At 41.6% G+C, this 16,908-nt stretch overlaps 1 protein-coding gene across 1 annotated transcript in view; it reads left to right on the top strand.

The window, feature by feature from the left end:
- The window catches only part of LOC310855088 (paired amphipathic helix protein Sin3a-like), a 33,517-nt gene extending 20,341 nt beyond the window's left edge, over positions 1–13,176 (top strand). Inside the window, exons 14-23 of the mRNA XM_083759966.1 lie at positions 324–507; positions 1,011–1,282; positions 1,791–1,910; positions 2,236–2,522; positions 2,926–3,095; positions 3,916–4,089; positions 4,386–4,478; positions 4,969–5,063; positions 7,877–8,093; positions 9,730–13,176. Of these exons, the coding sequence (XP_083616092.1) occupies positions 324–507; positions 1,011–1,282; positions 1,791–1,910; positions 2,236–2,522; positions 2,926–3,095; positions 3,916–4,089; positions 4,386–4,478; positions 4,969–5,063; positions 7,877–8,093; positions 9,730–9,948 (1,831 nt within the window). The 3' untranslated portion in view covers positions 9,949–13,176. The remainder of the gene's footprint in view (positions 1–323; positions 508–1,010; positions 1,283–1,790; positions 1,911–2,235; positions 2,523–2,925; positions 3,096–3,915; positions 4,090–4,385; positions 4,479–4,968; positions 5,064–7,876; positions 8,094–9,729) is intronic.
- The last annotated feature ends 3,732 nt before the right edge of the window (positions 13,177–16,908 follow it).

Genomic DNA, 16,908 nt, shown 5'->3' with positions numbered 1-16,908 from the left:
TGACAGTTTTCTGAAAAACCTATATTTCTGTTTCTCAAACTATTTCATGTCGAGGACCCCCAGAATTATCTGTATTTGGCCGCCGACCCCCATCTCAAAATATGTAGTTCCAGGCACCCCCCAGAAGCAAAGATTAGAGTTAAAAACGTTCGCTTGGAAATAATATATTCAAAGATTTGTGCCACATTTTCACGAAAAAAGAAGAAGAAAAAAAGCAGATCTACAAGCTCGTAGCGCTTGTAGATCCGCTATTTTTCAATAGCTAAAGTATAACAATGCTTAAAGGTTTGGTGACATGTTGTATTTCTGGTGTCCGTCTTCAGGTTAAAGGTGAAGGAGGAGGAGTGGAGAGAAGCCCAGCGAGGCTTCAACAAGATCTGGAGGGAGCAGAACGAGAAGTATTACCTGAAGTCCCTGGACCACCAGGGCATCAACTTCAAACAGAACGACACCAAAGTGTTTCGCTCCAAGACGTTGCTCAATGAAATTGAGACGATATACGACGAGGTAAGGAACACACTGTTATTAAGACTGTTTTCTTTTGTACCTGGTTAAACCTTTGTGTCGGTATTTTGCATAATTGTCTCCATGTTAAAAAAAATTCAAACGAGAAAATAGATCAGCTATTTTCCTATTTTTTTTTTTTTTTTAATAAAGTATCAAAATATTACATATGACCCATGCAATTGTTCTTACGAAGCCTGAAAGGCAAATAAAAATGTATTTGTTTTTTATTCATATGCCAAAACACTATTCACCATTGTGAATTGTGTCATTCGTTAACTTAAATGTTATCAAATAGCTGGGCTCTTTTTGCTCATTTATTGCCTCACACTGTTCTGTCTAGCATTTGTATACATTTTATACTTTAAAAAACGTCACTTTGTAGATGTGCTATTTCTGCTTTATGTATGAACATCTTTCAACATGGAGACTATTGTCAAAATAACTAACAAAAAATCTAATAAGCGATTAAGCGATTATGTATTAACTGTGACAACCCCACCCAGCGCCAGGAGCGTGCGTCGGAGGAGGCGCCGTCCTCTCTGCCGCCCAGCGGGCCTCACATGACGCTGACGTACGAGGACAGCCAGATCCTGGAGGATGCCGCCTCGCTCATCATCCACCACGTCAAGCGGCAGGTGGGCATCCAGAAGGATGACAAGTACAAGATCAAGCAGATCATCCACCACTTCGTTCCCGACATGCTGTTCGCGCGGCGCGGTGAGCTCTCAGACGCCGAGGAGGAGGACGATGAGGAGGACGAGGAAGCGGCAGACGGGTATGTGATGTGGCTGTGTTGGTTTTTAGCGTCGACTGAAAACTGGCGAAAAATGTTCGACTACCTTTTTTCACTGAGGAAAACTAAACTATGATGACTAACACTAAAGGTCCCTGCACACTGGGCGTGTTTCTTTTTGTTGTTTTTTGTGTTTTTCTGTCTGTTTTCCGAAAAATGCTTCCAGTGTGCAACCACCTTTAATATACTGACAATTTCGTCAACAAATCAAAACTAGACTAAAATGTGATGGGGATGAACTAGTGGAGAAGAGATCCAGTAGAATTAAAGACGAGTCTTTTTATGATTGGTTGCGCTCTGAAATTAGCCAATCTACACGTCACTCTGTGAATATATCTGCTATTTTCAGCATGCAGCCAAGTGTAAAATCAGGAACTCTTTTACTTGTAAAAGAGTATTTCCACATTGCAGTATTTATACTTTCACTTAAGTAAATACTTTGAGTACTTTCCCCACCATGGGCTAAATTGCCGACGGCCCTAACCAACAGGGAGACGGACCAAGACGGCACCACCGCCACCAAGAAGCACAACGGGCTGCCGGGCGGCAGCATCAGCTTGGGGAGCAGCTCAGCGCCTTCTTCGTCCTCCACCACCACCACCACCACGGGGTAGGCCTGGCACAATTATTACATCATCGTCTAATTGCAATTCTTTCTTTGACATAATTGCAATTATTTTGTCATCGTCCAAATCGTTTCCATGTTGAAAGAGTTTTCCGGACATAAAAAATAGCTGAAATAGCAGATCTACAAGGTTACAACGTGTCAGCTATTTTCACTATTTTTTTTTATAGTGTAAATGTAATGAATATGTCGGGTATTTCACAGACGTTTTTATTTTCATATATTCCAACGTTCAGTTGCCAAAAACACAATTAAATCGTTATATAATCGCCATTATAAGTGTGTCAACTTAAATGTGTAATGGTGACAGCCCTACGACGGGGACCAGCAAGCAGTCCAAGCTGCTCTTCTCCAACACGGGCGCCCAGAAGCTGCGCGCCCTGGAGGACCCCTACAACATGTTCTACGTCAACAACAACTGGTACATCCTGGTGCGCCTGCACCAGATGCTGTGCGCGCGGCTGCTGAAGATCTACGCGCAGGCCGAGCGGCAGATCGAGGAGGACGCCCGCGAGCGCGAGTGGGAGCGCGAGGTCCTCGGCCTCAAGCGGGAGAAGAGTGACAACCCGGCCGTCCAGCTGAGGATGAAAGAGCCCAGTAAGATGCAGTGTTTTTTTATTTTATTTAATATTTTACATATCTTTTCATTTCACAGGTATGGTCGGATCAAGTGGTCTTAGTGCATAAACAAACGTTTAAGCCATTTTGGGCGGGAACCCCTTTTGGTGTTATGTTATGCTTTAGCTATTGAAAAATAGCAGATCTACAAGCTAAGAGCTTGTAGGTCTGCTATTTTTGAAAAATCGAAGAACCACTGACATAGAAACATAGCTATTTCAGAAAACTGGCAGGATGTAGAAGACATTTTTAGAATCTGATCTCAGGTCAAAATGGGTTAAAGCAGTGGTTTTCAACCCTTTTCATATCCTATTGGAACCACCATTTGATGAGATGTAGCGCCTCAGAACCGAAACTAAAGCGTGTTTTTGTCTCCCCCCAGTGGACGTGGAGGTGGAGGACTACTACTCGGCCTTCCTGGAGATGGTGCGGAACCTCCTGGACGGGAACATGGAGCCGGCCCAGTACGAGGACTCCCTGAGGGAGATGTTCACCATCCACGCCTACATGGCCTTCACCATGGACAAGCTCATCCAGAGCATCGTCAGGCAGGTCTGTACCACTCCATGGATGTGCTAGATCATTGGATGATAGAGAGGGCCACTGTATTTCAACACTCACTGCATTGTAGGGCAGAAACCTCTTATTGTTTTGGTGACCCCATCCATCATGCCTGTGGTTTTCTCTATGATCTCCCCGTGCCGTTCGTGCTCTGTAATGTTACATTGTAATCTAAATTGAACTCTGCCGCTGCGAGTGTACAGGTGGAACCAAATGGACCTGTCGTCCGTTTGTTTGTATCTCATATTTAACATAAATCCCACATAAATTGTTTGAACACTGCACAGCTAAAATCTATTTGTGTGCCTCAGCCTCTGCATGGAGGGGCTTGTGTGAACGTGTGTGTTGTGCTGCTGCTTCTCGGTCTGTGTTGGAGGTGGAGTCGTGTGTGTGAGAGAGAGAGAGAGAGAGAGAGGAGTGTAGTTGCCCTCCTCATCACGTTGGTCACGACGACCTCATTTTCTTTTCTTTCTTTTTTTTTTTACAAATAAACACATGGTCCAACTGTTTATTTTTGGAACACAATTCTTATTTGTCGTGATATTAAACAAGTCTATGGTGACCCACGTATGTTTCATAAATCAGACTTCAGTGCTCTATATCGTTGCTGTTTGGCAGAAACCTCTTTTCCCCATGTTTTGACTGTTTGCCTTGTTTCGTAATCGTACATTTAACTCTATCCGATCATACTACAGCGTCAAATCCATTCATTCAACTGTTTTAGACATGCAGGTTTCCACCCTACAGAGACGACATTACATTTCAGTAAATGCAGTGAACGGCATCTAGAATCCTTTTCATGTTTTCTCAGCTCCAACACATAGTCAGTGATGACATCTGCATGCGTGTGACGGACCTCTACCTGACCGAGAACACCAACAAGGCCACCGGGGGCGCCCTGTCCACCCAGGCATCCAGGTCCACCGCAGAGTCGGCTTACCAGCGCAAAGCAGAGCAGCTTATGTCTGACGAGAACTGCTTCAAGGTACCATTAACACCTTCTGCCGTTGTGTGTATGTAATGTCCCCCTGCTGGAAGGTTTGGGTGTTACCTTTGGCTAATAATCTGATCCCCTACCTTTCTCTTAAACCGGATTTATACTTGGAATCATACTTTATACTTGGATTTATGTGTGCTTGTTGATTGACTATTTCCGGGACAGACACAGCGTGCAACCCCTTTATATATAGTCATTATGCTTCAGACGTCAATGGCGACGATAGAATTCCCTATTTAGATGTTGCATAGTGGTCTTATTAGATTTTTTTGTTTTGTTCACAGTTGATGTTTCTGAAGAGCCGAGGGAGCGTCACTCTGGCCATGGAGCTGCTTGACACAGAAGAGGACAACTCTGATGAGCCAGCAGACACAGAGGTTAGAACCAGTGCCGGCCCGTCGTATACGCAAACCATGCAGCCACATAGGGCCCCCAGGAGTCGCCAGAGGCCCCCTGAAAATGCCCTCAAAGTCACGCATCCAACAAGCTTTGAACCAGAGAAAATGGCCAAAGCATCACTTTCGGCGATTTCTGATCGCAGATTTTGGCCACTGTTGCACGCTTTTCTTTAATAACAGGCTAGCAAGGTCAAACGGCGACAAACCAGATACCTGAGAGTAGAGCTGAATCCAACACACCCACTTCTATTTCCGTAGGCCTTGCTGTTATGGGGTCGTGTTGCGAGCTTGTAGATTGGCTATTTTCACTAGTTTTAATTATTATTATTTTTTAATCAATGGAATTGCTTAGATTTGTTTTAAAATTTAGATTTTTACTTTGATTTGTGATTTGTAAAAAAAATTAGTGGTCTGGATGACCTGTAGTCAACACTAACTCATGTCCTCCATTGTTGTTCCTCCCAAACAGAGGTGGTCTGACTATGTGAACAGATACCTGAACTCAGACTCTGCGTCACCCGAGCTGCGTGAACACCTGGCCCAGAAGCCTGTGTTCCTCCCCAGGTGAGGCCCCAGCTGTGTGTCCCTCTTGTGTGAAACAACCTTAAGCATCTTCCCTAAAGGCTCTCAGTCAACTGGCCAGCCCCATGTGTGTGTGGCAAAAACGTTGACGTGAGCGCCCAAACCAGCTGCCAAATATCGGCTCATTTCTCAGAGCTCTAGAACCAGTGACACCTTTTTTCCCCTCCTTTTTTTCTTTTTGCACAAGCTCCAACGTTAGAATCCTCTCAGTTTAATCACGAATCTTTTTGTCTGAGCGTCCTGCCCTCTTTAACGGACAGATACCACCATCGGATGGTTTGGAAAGGCCTTTAATGATCACAGCTCCACAGATTTTTAGGTGAAACGCTTGCTGGGTGTGTGGGTGGGAGAGGGAGGGGGGTTCTCATAGGCTGTGAACTTGAGGAGTTTTCTTTTGTCCGTCTTTTTCAGTTGAACTCCTCGTCCTTCATGTTTGAGGATTGCACTTAAAACGGTCATCTTTTAAAAAATAGGGAATTTATTTATGCTTAGATTTAGTTCCTTTTTAACGGGACTCTTTATTTATGATCGTGACTGAGTTTTTATTGGTATTTGGCTCACAAGTTGTGTTTTTGGGGGAAGTTTTGAGCTTAGCTGGACACAATTATTGCAATTGAGTCAGTGAGATATATTTAAAAAAAAAAGAAAAATGTGTTGCTTTCAAATATGTTTTTATGGTGTAGCTGGAGACCAAGATGCTTAAGTCAAGCAAAAACAAATGGGTTCCACTTCTGTCTGTTATTGTTTTGTTTTATGTTTTGTTTTTTGTTCTTTTTGTCACAACAGTAATCTTTCTACTTTTGACATTGGTCTGAGACTGAATGGCGATGGCCCTTTTTCTAATTCATTTTTCTATAGTGAATTTGTCCATAATTATGAGTAAAAGAATACAAAGTGAAGTCCTGGTTTTCTTAGCTACCGTAAATCATGCCCTATGTTTGTGATTGTATTCATATGAAAAAAAAAACATCTTGTATTGTGACTATTTAATCACTGTTTAAGACAAATATAAATGTTTCAAATGTTCCATTTTGTTTGAGTGCTCTATTTGATGTGTGTAATAATAATTTGCAGTGGAATACAGTGCACTCCCGTTGCAACTATTCTCTTTGTGGTGGGGTGACGTTTTTTCTTTTCCTTATTTTTTCTACAAGTTCACGACAATGAGTATTATGAAAAAAGAATAAGTCTTAACGAGGAAAGCCAAGCACACGAACGAACAGCAACACTTGTACAGAGAGAAAGGAAGTAGGGCTTGTAAATAAAATGATGGTCTGAATTGTATTGTTGAAATGTTTTCGGTGTATTTCTTTCTCCTCGACAACGTTGCATGGAGGTTGTGTGACGATGATGACTGTCTTGTTAACATCAAAGCCTCGTTTGTCTTTGGTCGTCGATGCTTGTTGACATGTTTTGTTTTTTTGTTTTAGTTTTTTGAGATGGCTGTCCATTATCATAAACATTTCAGTAGACGTTTGATTTGTGTTAATTCTTATAACCACTTAAACCCTATATACTTTAGTTGAACAGGGGGGTCCCCCAAGGCTGTATACTAGGTACTGATCTACAAGCTTACACACCAGCTTGTAGATTGGCTATTTCCGCCGGATGTTCACCACCTCCAGAATAGGGATGCAAAAAGGGTTCAAGTGGTTAAAAAGACACAGGGGGAAGAAAAATTCAAAACAAATTACACCGTTGCATAAATCTGGTACATGACTGACTATGATTTATCAGTGGTTTCACCTGCATTTTGCTTTATGTTTTGTTTCCCCTCATATATCAAATCTATGAGAGGTAAGCAGCACAAGACTAGACGTACCCCTTCTCTGCAAAAAACAAAACAACGGCCCCTTTCAGCAGCACTGCAGCAGTGTAAAAAAATCCAGCTGTTTGTTTTTTACACTTCAGTTTGGTCTTCATTGCATGGCTCCATAACACTCTGTACATTGTCAGTGACGGTATGTCCAGCATCAAAGTTATCCTTTTCTCAACTCATAACCTTCTCTTTTGGATTGATTGGTTATTCCATTTGGCAGCAAATATAAAAATGTTGTTTCTCCCATTTTTATTTGAAATTGGCCTCACTGTTATGTCTTTTTAAAGTGGAGCCCTGAATGCAAAAACAAAACAAAAAAATGCTTCACGGTCTCACAGTCCTCGCTCACACCTGTACTGTCTGCGGTAAGTACACATTTAAACCTTTCATTCAAAAAGCGGGGTGAATTAATTCCACTTTTTTTTATAATGCTTGCACACAAATTGGATCTCAAAAATCCGACAAAAAAGAGAATCTGTTTTTTTGGTTTTTTTTGCCAAAGCAATATTTTTTAAAGAGTTTGAACCAGAACGGAAGTGCACTGTACAGAAATATTATTACTACTGCTGCCTCTGCTGCTCCTTATAGATCAACATTTTCCACGAATGATTTGACTCCCTATCTCTAATTCTGTTTCTCGGTGAGTTGCTATGCATGATGGGTATCCCCCCAAAAAAAGACCAAAAACGTGTTTAAAGGGACAGTCCTCTCAAATCCTTTTTCCATTATTATTATTGTCAAATCAATGTATTACTTATTTGTTTTGCCCAAATTTTGAATCGTACATAATGTCAAGCACAGAATACAGTAGCATACAGTTAGACATTAAGTGCGAACTTTCCCTGTAAACGTGGCGTTTTATTATTTGATGTTTGGGGTTTTAAAATTGCACAAGTGGATTTAAGTTATTTTTTTCTCCTCCCGGTGTCGGATTGGCATACTTATGGCGGTCTATCTTGCTTCCTTGGTCACGTAGGAACTTACGGAGGATAAGGAAGTGCCAGAGAGGGTGGGAACAGATGCAGCAGGAGAAGATGTTGACCAAGGGTTCTTCTTCGACGGATAAGTCTCAGGAAGGTGGCGGCGAGCTCAAGATGGAGTGCATGTTCAAGCTCAACTCATACAAGATGGTGTATGTCTGCAAGTCAGAGGACTACATGTACAGACACACGGCACTGACGCGGGCTCATCAGGTAGGCGTGATTTGTTAACACATTCAAACCGGGAAAGTATTTAGTTATATTGTCTCATGACTTACTTGACTTAAACCCTGTTGCTCTTTGGGGAGCATAGGTCATTCATGAATTTCCTCCAGCTGGTTTGGTGTTGGGGCGATCTTCTCTGCTTCCTTCCAAGATGTTCTTTTTTCAGACCTTTTCCAGCTGTTTCTGGGTCTTCCTGGTTTTCTTTTCCCCTGAGGGTTCCAGGTTAAGGCCTGCATGGTTATGTTGGAGGGTGGTTTCCTCAAGGTGTGCCCCATCCAGCACCCATTTCCTGCGTTTAATTTGGGTTTCAATTGGTTCTTGTTGTGTGCTTTGCCATAGCTCTTCATTTGTGATGGTATTAGGCAATTAAATTCCCAGTGTGTGTCGTAAGCATCTTTTGATGAATGTTTGCAGTTTGTTTGATGTTAAAATATGCAGATTAGTGGTTTCTGCCCCACAGCAACATCATATGGCAACATCGATCTTTGTAGTTTGAAGTGTCAATGAAAGGTCCACACTTTAAGGATGACCCCTAAGATTTAGTTCTTCCGAGACTGTAGGGAGAATCCACTTTGTTCCTAAAATCTGACCTTTAGGACTGTGTTTAGTCCAGCGGGTTTGGCCCAATCAACTCGCCACAACTTGGATTAAAGCCAGCTGCATAATCAAAAAGGGGACATGTTTCACTTTTTAGGGAGCAACATTTGCGAACACATTGTAACTGTTGAGAGGCCATGTTCCGTGGTAGTTATCCATGTGTTCTTCATCCAAATCCTGCAGTTGTTGAGTCACCACGTCAATTAGCCAATGTTGTATTTATTATATATTTTGATACAAATCAAATAACACTGTCATCATTTATTTTCTATGCGGAGCTGAGGCCAGTCAATGTTGAGTCACCAGCCACCAGGCTTTCGTCAAACTTTGGTCAACTTAACTGTCATTGCATATCTCTATGTATTTATCATTTTATTTGTCTGCGTCACAGTATTTACGCACATGAACTAGCTACTGGAGTTTACGCATGTGGCTTGACTGTTGGACTTACCACAGAGTTATTGTGGAACGTTAATTTAACCGTCTTATTGACACACATGGCTTCACTCACGCCTCCTCCCGCTATGATATCGGGGAGGAAGTGAGAGTGAATCCATGACGTTATCAGTATGGCTAGAGGCTTGGGGACTGAAGGTGCGTTCAAACCTGAATAATTATATATTTGTTTCCAGTTGCTTCAATCGCTTCACTTTGGTTGTGGTTGGTAAAAAAATAAATCCCTTCGCACCAGCTCACTCTTTTCCAGGCAAGATCTGTAGCTGTCTTCCCACTCCCTCGAGTGGTGGATTATATTATGCTACAACAGATATAAAACTTTGGAAGTGTAACCAATGGACCCGCTCATTCTATTTTGTGGTCTTGAAACACCTTTAGGCTACTGGGAAAGTGTGCATCACAGTGCATGTGTTCACGATAAGGCACATAACGTTGTGGCTGCTAATTCATCCGTCCGGGCGGACTGGGACGTGAAAAACCCTGGTTACCTAACTAACGGTAACCGGTTAATAAAATGTCTCTATTTGGCCACCCCTAATCAGTGATCCTCACTGTTCTTTGTCTATTCCAGTCCCAGCAGCGGGTCAACACTCGCTACCACCGACGGTTCCAGCGCTTCCTCGACCGGTGGGCGGACGAGCATGTGACCAGCGACATGGCGGCGGTCAACCGCAAGTGGCTGATGGGAGAGGGCCGCGAGGGCCTGGTGAACTGCACCACCACCTCCACGCCCGAGGTCCTGCATTACCACAACATTAACAAGTACCGCGTCAAGTATGGAGCACTATAATTGCTGATCGCCACCGACCACCGTGACTTTTCTTTTTTTACTTCCATCGCCCGGAATCACACACCAAACTACAACCACAGGGTGGCAGCAAAAACGCAGCAAAGAGACTGCCGAAGCATTTTTATCCTTATGTATGACTGATATGCTGTTGTCGTTGTCTGGACTCCGTTGCCAAAAGCTTGGGAGGTAGGGAGGGAGGGAGGGAGGATGGGTTGAGGGTTGGATTTCCATGAAAGCCCTGACTCACCATGTGTTTATTTGCCACTTATTGAATATATAAATATTGTTGACAGATTCAGAAAGTAAGTCCATAACGCAGTCAATCTGTGAGGCATGCAATGTTCTAGTAATTTAAATAGCTGTTATCCAGGCAGCATGGCGGACACATGCACCTATATCTTGTAGATCTTAATGAGAATGTTCGATACAGAGAAAAGCAAGGAGCTTTGGACATTTATCGCCTTTCGGTGCCGATAACCAGGGTTGGGGTCCTTTAAGATTTTGACCCTTACGGGTCCATTTGGTGCCATTTGTACACTCTCGGAGTTGTGGTGGTCCTTGGAATTAAAAGGTTTGAGAACCACCGGTATTGTGTAATAGACAGTGAAGTCCACATACCAGCTCTGACTACAGACTCCAGAAACGGTTACATTTGGAACTGATGGAACCGATTCCTGGTTCCTCAATGTTGGAACCGGTTCCTCAAGTTCCGGATCCCAACCCTGCCTACAGAAAAGCGCCCAGCCCGCACGAGTGACTGCGAATTTACCCTGCTTCACGAGGAGCGCCTAGTGAACGTGGGCGAGTTTTGTACAGAGAGCGAGACATGAACCCCACTGTATCGCTGAACGCCGATTTTCTGCTTGGTCTTACGGGGCATGATTCAGACCAGTGATTCTCAGAGTCCGGGGTCCGGTCTGGTCCAGGCCAGGGACCCTCAGGGTTCCCTTATATATATATGGAACTTTTTCCGGTCTATAACTCTGAGAGTTATAGACCTCCTCCCCCCTTCCTTGAAATGTAAACGTTCTGAGAACCACTGAATTAGGCTGTAAAGGTGGATCCAGTAACAATTCCACGTCGTGACATCAGTGAAAGTGTGTTTGTTCTATTAGGACAGTGGTTCTCAACCTGTGGGTTGGGATGACGGTAACGTGACTATTTCAGGACTTTTAAGGCCTTTTCAATACCTAAGAAATAGTTTGGCCAAATTGTCTAATATAAGGGTCAAATATTGTGAAATTAGCCAATCTACAAGCTTCACAACGCCTCGCAGTTGCTAGGTGTTGTGAAGGTTGTAGATTGGCTAGTTTCACAATATTTATCTGAGGAACGGAGTCAAAACTAAATGTAATGCGAATCAACTCCTACAAGTGCTTACCATTTCAAATGTGATTATTAGGGAGGAAAGGTTGAGAACCACTCCTATAAGAACACGGATGTGCTGTTTTCGGCATCTAACTGTAAATTGTACAGTCTGTGAATGTTTTCCTTTCGGTGACGAGGGCAATAGTGCACTATTATACCCACATCTCTGCTTACCTACTGCTGGGTACATTATTATGGCAAAACAACACAAGATGCCAGTCAAGTGTATCGAGTACAATAAGTTCTGACTTCCCAAACATTTTCTTGTAAATAGGTTGTTTAGATAGTACTTTTTCTTTTTTTAAATGAGATATGTTTATTGATGTGTGTAGCAGCGTACTTTAACTAAGCTAGTTATATCGATCTTTAGCTAGAGGTTGCAGAAAAAAATATATATTAAGAAAATGCAAACATTTTAAATACTGTTTTTACCAAAGGATGTTCATTTATTAGAGGCTGTTTTCTTTTCTTTGTTCCTTTGTGGTCTGTTGTCGTCGTGTCGTCCTGATGTCTTTGTTTAGTTTGAACTTTTTGTTTTCTTTCATTCTCTTTGATGAAATGGTGTTTTTGTACATGTTGCGACTTGCGAGGCAGTGGCGTCCTCTCTCTCTTCCTCGCTCCTCTGTCTTATGTCGTTTTGTAGTTTTATGATCATTGAATGTAGCCAAGCAACAACGTTATGCTTTTGAAATATGTTTTCCCAGCACTCTCTTTCTCTTACTGATATGTACATTTTTGCCTCTATATTTTGTAAAGTTAACTTGACGATGGGACGGGTCATGAAATCCCGTAAGGTCAAATCTAGAGCCATTATGGTCTCACAATGTAATGCCTGTCAAATAGTTCTGTTTTCGTTTTTGTAAAAACTAATTATAAACCCCCCAAAATAAATAAATTAAATTAACAATCCCCCCAATATGATGAGCATTTCCAGCCAAGTACATATGAATGTCAGCCATGAACTCTCCGTACACTTGCGGCATTAAGAACAAGAAGCAATAATTACATGAACTGTCGTGAAGTAAAGTTTGTACTTTTTTGCCAACAGAGCAAGACATTCTCACTCTCAAATCCTAGCAAGCGTATTCTGATGGGCGAACATTAGGAGAAAATTGCCAATCTGGGAGCTCTTGCCACGTTGCAACATGACGACGTGGTGTCTGGTACGACAGAGGAGCATCACAGCATGTTTCTTTCCCTTACCACTAAGGTAATGATACAATCTGTTTACACCAGTGTCTCAGTTTGTCTTTAAAACTGGCCACGACACAAGCAACCTGCAATACAGCAGACTCACACAAGGTCAGGAGAGTGTTGTCGGCGAACGCATACACTAAACATTAAGGTGTGAGAATACATTGGCAGCAGCGCTCTTCCCAAACTGCTGATTTATATACGTGATATAAACCCCAGCATTTATATTTTTGGGAAAGCTATCGGCAGAAAATAACCAATCCAGAAGCTCACAAGGCATCCTCCAATTGCAATGTGTCGTGAACTTGTCTCAGGTATTTTCTGCAGAGATATTTAATACAAGAGCAAAAACAGGAAAGTCACTAATAGCCTCATATGTGGTTGAATACAAAACATTTCATTAAACAATTTGAAGGAACTCCTTTAAGGCAACTGTCAACATAAACAGCTGTAGACAATCTTTGAACCGTTTATAACTTGGTTTTTATTTTTTATATTTACCGTTTAATATCGGAAATAACCACAGGAAGCCGTGGGGGAGCTGGATTGTACATAAGTCTTTGTACCCATTCTATGTGTCTACTGTTGTCTGCTCTTAACTTTTATGATGTTGTACATTAGTGTAGTAGTATAGGGTGTTTGGCATTAAAGTATCCTTTGAATAGACTGACATGTTTTTGTCTTATTTGTTTTTCCCATTCCTGACACTGTTTTATAATGTTAATCAGTGGTGGAAAGTATTTAAGTACACAGTAAAATATATTTTACAATAGTTTTATTTGTCATGCCATTAATGTGTGAATTGCTGCCCTCTACCATTATTATTTTCTCCCTTTTAGAATACAAGACAGTCCAGACAACCCTCCAACCATTCAAGAGAAATCAAATCAAAGTTGAAAAAGCGGCACTCCAAAATAAATGATGCATGGCTGGCTCAGATCAGATGCAATTTCTCTTTTTTGGAGAACGCTTAACTTCATCCGGCCTTCCTCAGGGCTGCTTCAAGGAGCTCTGTTGCTCTGAGGGAGACTGAGTGCCGAAACGCGTAGGTAAGCGTTCTCAATATATGAGAAATTGCATCTGAGCCACTTTCCCCACTTGAGTGGTATTTGATTTAAGTTGTACCAGTATTTATAGCTGAGCAACCACTGCCTAAACCAAGGTCACCACCCAGAGGAAGCGCACCTGCTTTTCTTTCTAACCATTCAAGAGAGACAGTAGGAGAAAGGAGAAAGTAGGTATAGTGTTTTCCTTTTCTTTTTTTGCCATTGCTTCCATTATTGACCTTGCAGTTGCATACTGTTGTTGGACCACTTGCATACAGTAATTTAGTACAGTTGGCATCAGCTAGCCTATTTCTGTCCCAGAACCTTTGTATCCATGCTGGCAATGTCACAGCCATATACTCTAGTCTAAAGTATGCCCCTAATGCCCTGTGTGTGAGCCACAGCCAGCCCAGAGGCCTCATTTTATATCCCTTGACGGAACAGGACTTGCAGCATATGTGGTAGAAGTTGAGAAATCTCGGCAAGAGTTGTAAAATAAAACAAAACTAATCAGATTAATTAAAGTCTTAAAATGTAAACTAGCATTTAACCTAGCTATCTGAAACTGGGAACGCATCTTTTATTTGAGATTTTAGCTATATGCCTACTTTTTCCAGAAAACTTAAGATTTGAGAAGACTATAGGCTGCATAGCATAATGTTATTCTCAGCAGAACCATCTATTATAGTTTATGGGTTTATGAATGAATTTGCTTCTCAGTAGAAACATCTACACTATTAAAGTGTGTTACCTCTAATCAAGTCATATACTGTAAGTCCTCATGCTGAGTTTCCTGGCCAACCTTACTCTGAGCCACTGTCCTAGTGGTATACACATTGTATAGAGTAGACAAACACAAGAGCACCACCAGGGGGAGCAGCAGAGTAACCGCAGCCTTCATCCTAATATCTCACACTTGGTCTTGTGGTTGAGTTGGTGAGAATGTAGCAGAACGGATGGTTCCGCTTTATATAGTTCAGCACAAGGTCATGAATATTTTATGTTGTAAACTTCTATCAGTGTTTGTGGGAAAGCCTGCTGTGTCTGTGTGTTCTCCAACTGACTACAGTGTCATCACCATGCTGGCTTGTGGACATTTTTGTCCAAATTCCATTTTTGCCACAGACATACAAAACGAGGGGACAATAATATTACAAGAAACACATAGAGAGCTAGCTTATAATGACCATAACAGGTCTGTAACTCTTGAGTGTACAAATGGAAGTATGGAACCAAATGGACCCTTACAGGTCCACTTCCATTTGTACACTCTCCAAGTCAAGACAAGGGGGTCCTTGCAAATAAAGCATTTGAGAACCACTAGGTTACTAGTTGGACTCTTAATGTGCCATAGTGTCATGAATCAGTGTCATACATATTCTGAAGAGACCTGGAGACTTAACATTCAGTAATGGGCTGCAACATGAATCTCAAAATAAGAACATTATAATGGCGTCTAAAATCTAGAATGTGCCAAGGATAAGACCAAGTATTTTGGACACATTTGTCCGTGGCGGTAATATGTAGTGGGGGTAATATGTAGTGGGGGTCTGTAAAATGTCAAATTTCTCGAGCTACAAGAGGTTTAGGAACCACTGGTTTGATACGAATTTGAGGCAGATAGAAGCTGCCTTCATGATTTGTGCCATTTCTCTGCTAAATGGACCCCTGTGTGTGGCCTTGTGTGACCCTGGCTGTCACCATGACCATGATGTTTAGACTCAACATGATCAAACTATTTAGGCCACTAAAGCTACTACAGGGTAGCCGGCAATTGTTTGTGTGAAAGGAATGTTTTTGCCCCCTATTTTGCAGGGAACATTTGCTGAAAATAGCAAATCTACAAGCTCGCAACAGGTCGCACTGCAGCATGTTCTGGGCTTATAGATCTGCTATTTTCGAGAGCGTTGAGAGATTAATAAGTGTTTAAATGTCTGAAAATACACACATCAACATGTCATGAATCCAGCATGTTAATAGAACATAATTATAATGTGTGAACTAAGAAACAAACAAACATTAATTTGATATCAAACAAGTCTATGTAGGTATGTATGAACATCAATCTGCAACATGATTGTATACAGTTAGTATCTAGTGGGGTTCCCTGCTTCATCTCTCTCAGCTATGGGGACCTTGGTCTGAAAAAAAAAACATTGAAGACCCCCTGATGTATAAATTCCAACAAGACCGCCAGCTATTCGACCCTGCTCGAAATATTGAATGAATTACCAGCAACTGTACTTAAATACAATTTTGAGGTATTTTTACTTCTACTCCACTACATCTCAGAGAAGAATATTGTACTCCAGTACAATTATATGAAAGCTTTTTGTTACTTTGTAGATTTTGATTATTATTATTTATTTATTTTAAACACTTGAAAATTAACTACATTCAATATCATCACAAAAAAATCAAACACTACAGAGTGTTATTTTGTTTCAACTGATTCTGACAGGACATTAGGTCTACTAGCCAGGATTTAAAAAAATCTACCATAATCTGCTCACTGCTAATACCCTAAATTTGCCTTAATCCAAGATGGCCCTATTGATAACCTATTATAAGGCAATCATTTCAAAATTCCATTAAGCTTTAAGTAGCATGTGACATGTCAAACTAGGGGTTATTCAGGATTCTGAATCCATTCCAAGCATTAGTTTTGCATGAAAAATACTCATTGGGCTAAATTCGGCCATAGCTGTCATAAATGTGATGAGGTCAGCATGGAATAGACAGCATGGAATAGACAGCATGATGCCAGTGATATGCATTTTTTGAGGGAAGGGGTCAAGACATTCCATTTGTTTTATAAGTGGGTGGTAGTAACCAGATTGTTGTTCTTGCTCCCTCTAGTATTGTGGCTGTGGGTGTCGCTCACTTTTTTTATGTAGTGGATCGAGTAGAAGTAAAGTACTGGAGATTGGAAATACTCCAATAAAGTAGGCTACAAAATACATACGGTATATGTCTGTCCTAGTGGCTGAGTGGCCTCTATTCACTGCTTGAGTGTTCTGTGTTAAACTGTCAGATTATTTGTATAACATTCATCATTTGCACTTGAGACGATAAGAGTTGAGTTCACACACTGTGGAGCACTTTGTGAAACATTATAATTAACAACTTTCACAGAACAGTTATTTTGCATTATCATTATGCAAACACCACTTGGCTTCCCATGCATTCCCATGTGTTATGCACAACTATATTTGGTAATCTATCACTAGCTGAGGGACAATATGAAAATGATGGTGTGCTCATTCTGTCGGAGCTCACCAGTGACTACAGTTTCACATGCTGAGTTTGCTGACCAGTGATGGGGAAATTACAAGTACATTTACTCAAGTGC

The sequence above is a fragment of the Protomyctophum parallelum genome (genome assembly GCF_964188405.1).
Source record: "Protomyctophum parallelum genome assembly, chromosome: 2".
NCBI lineage: Eukaryota > Metazoa > Chordata > Actinopteri > Myctophiformes > Myctophidae > Protomyctophum > Protomyctophum parallelum.
This window is presented reverse-complemented; position numbering and strand designations above follow the sequence as displayed.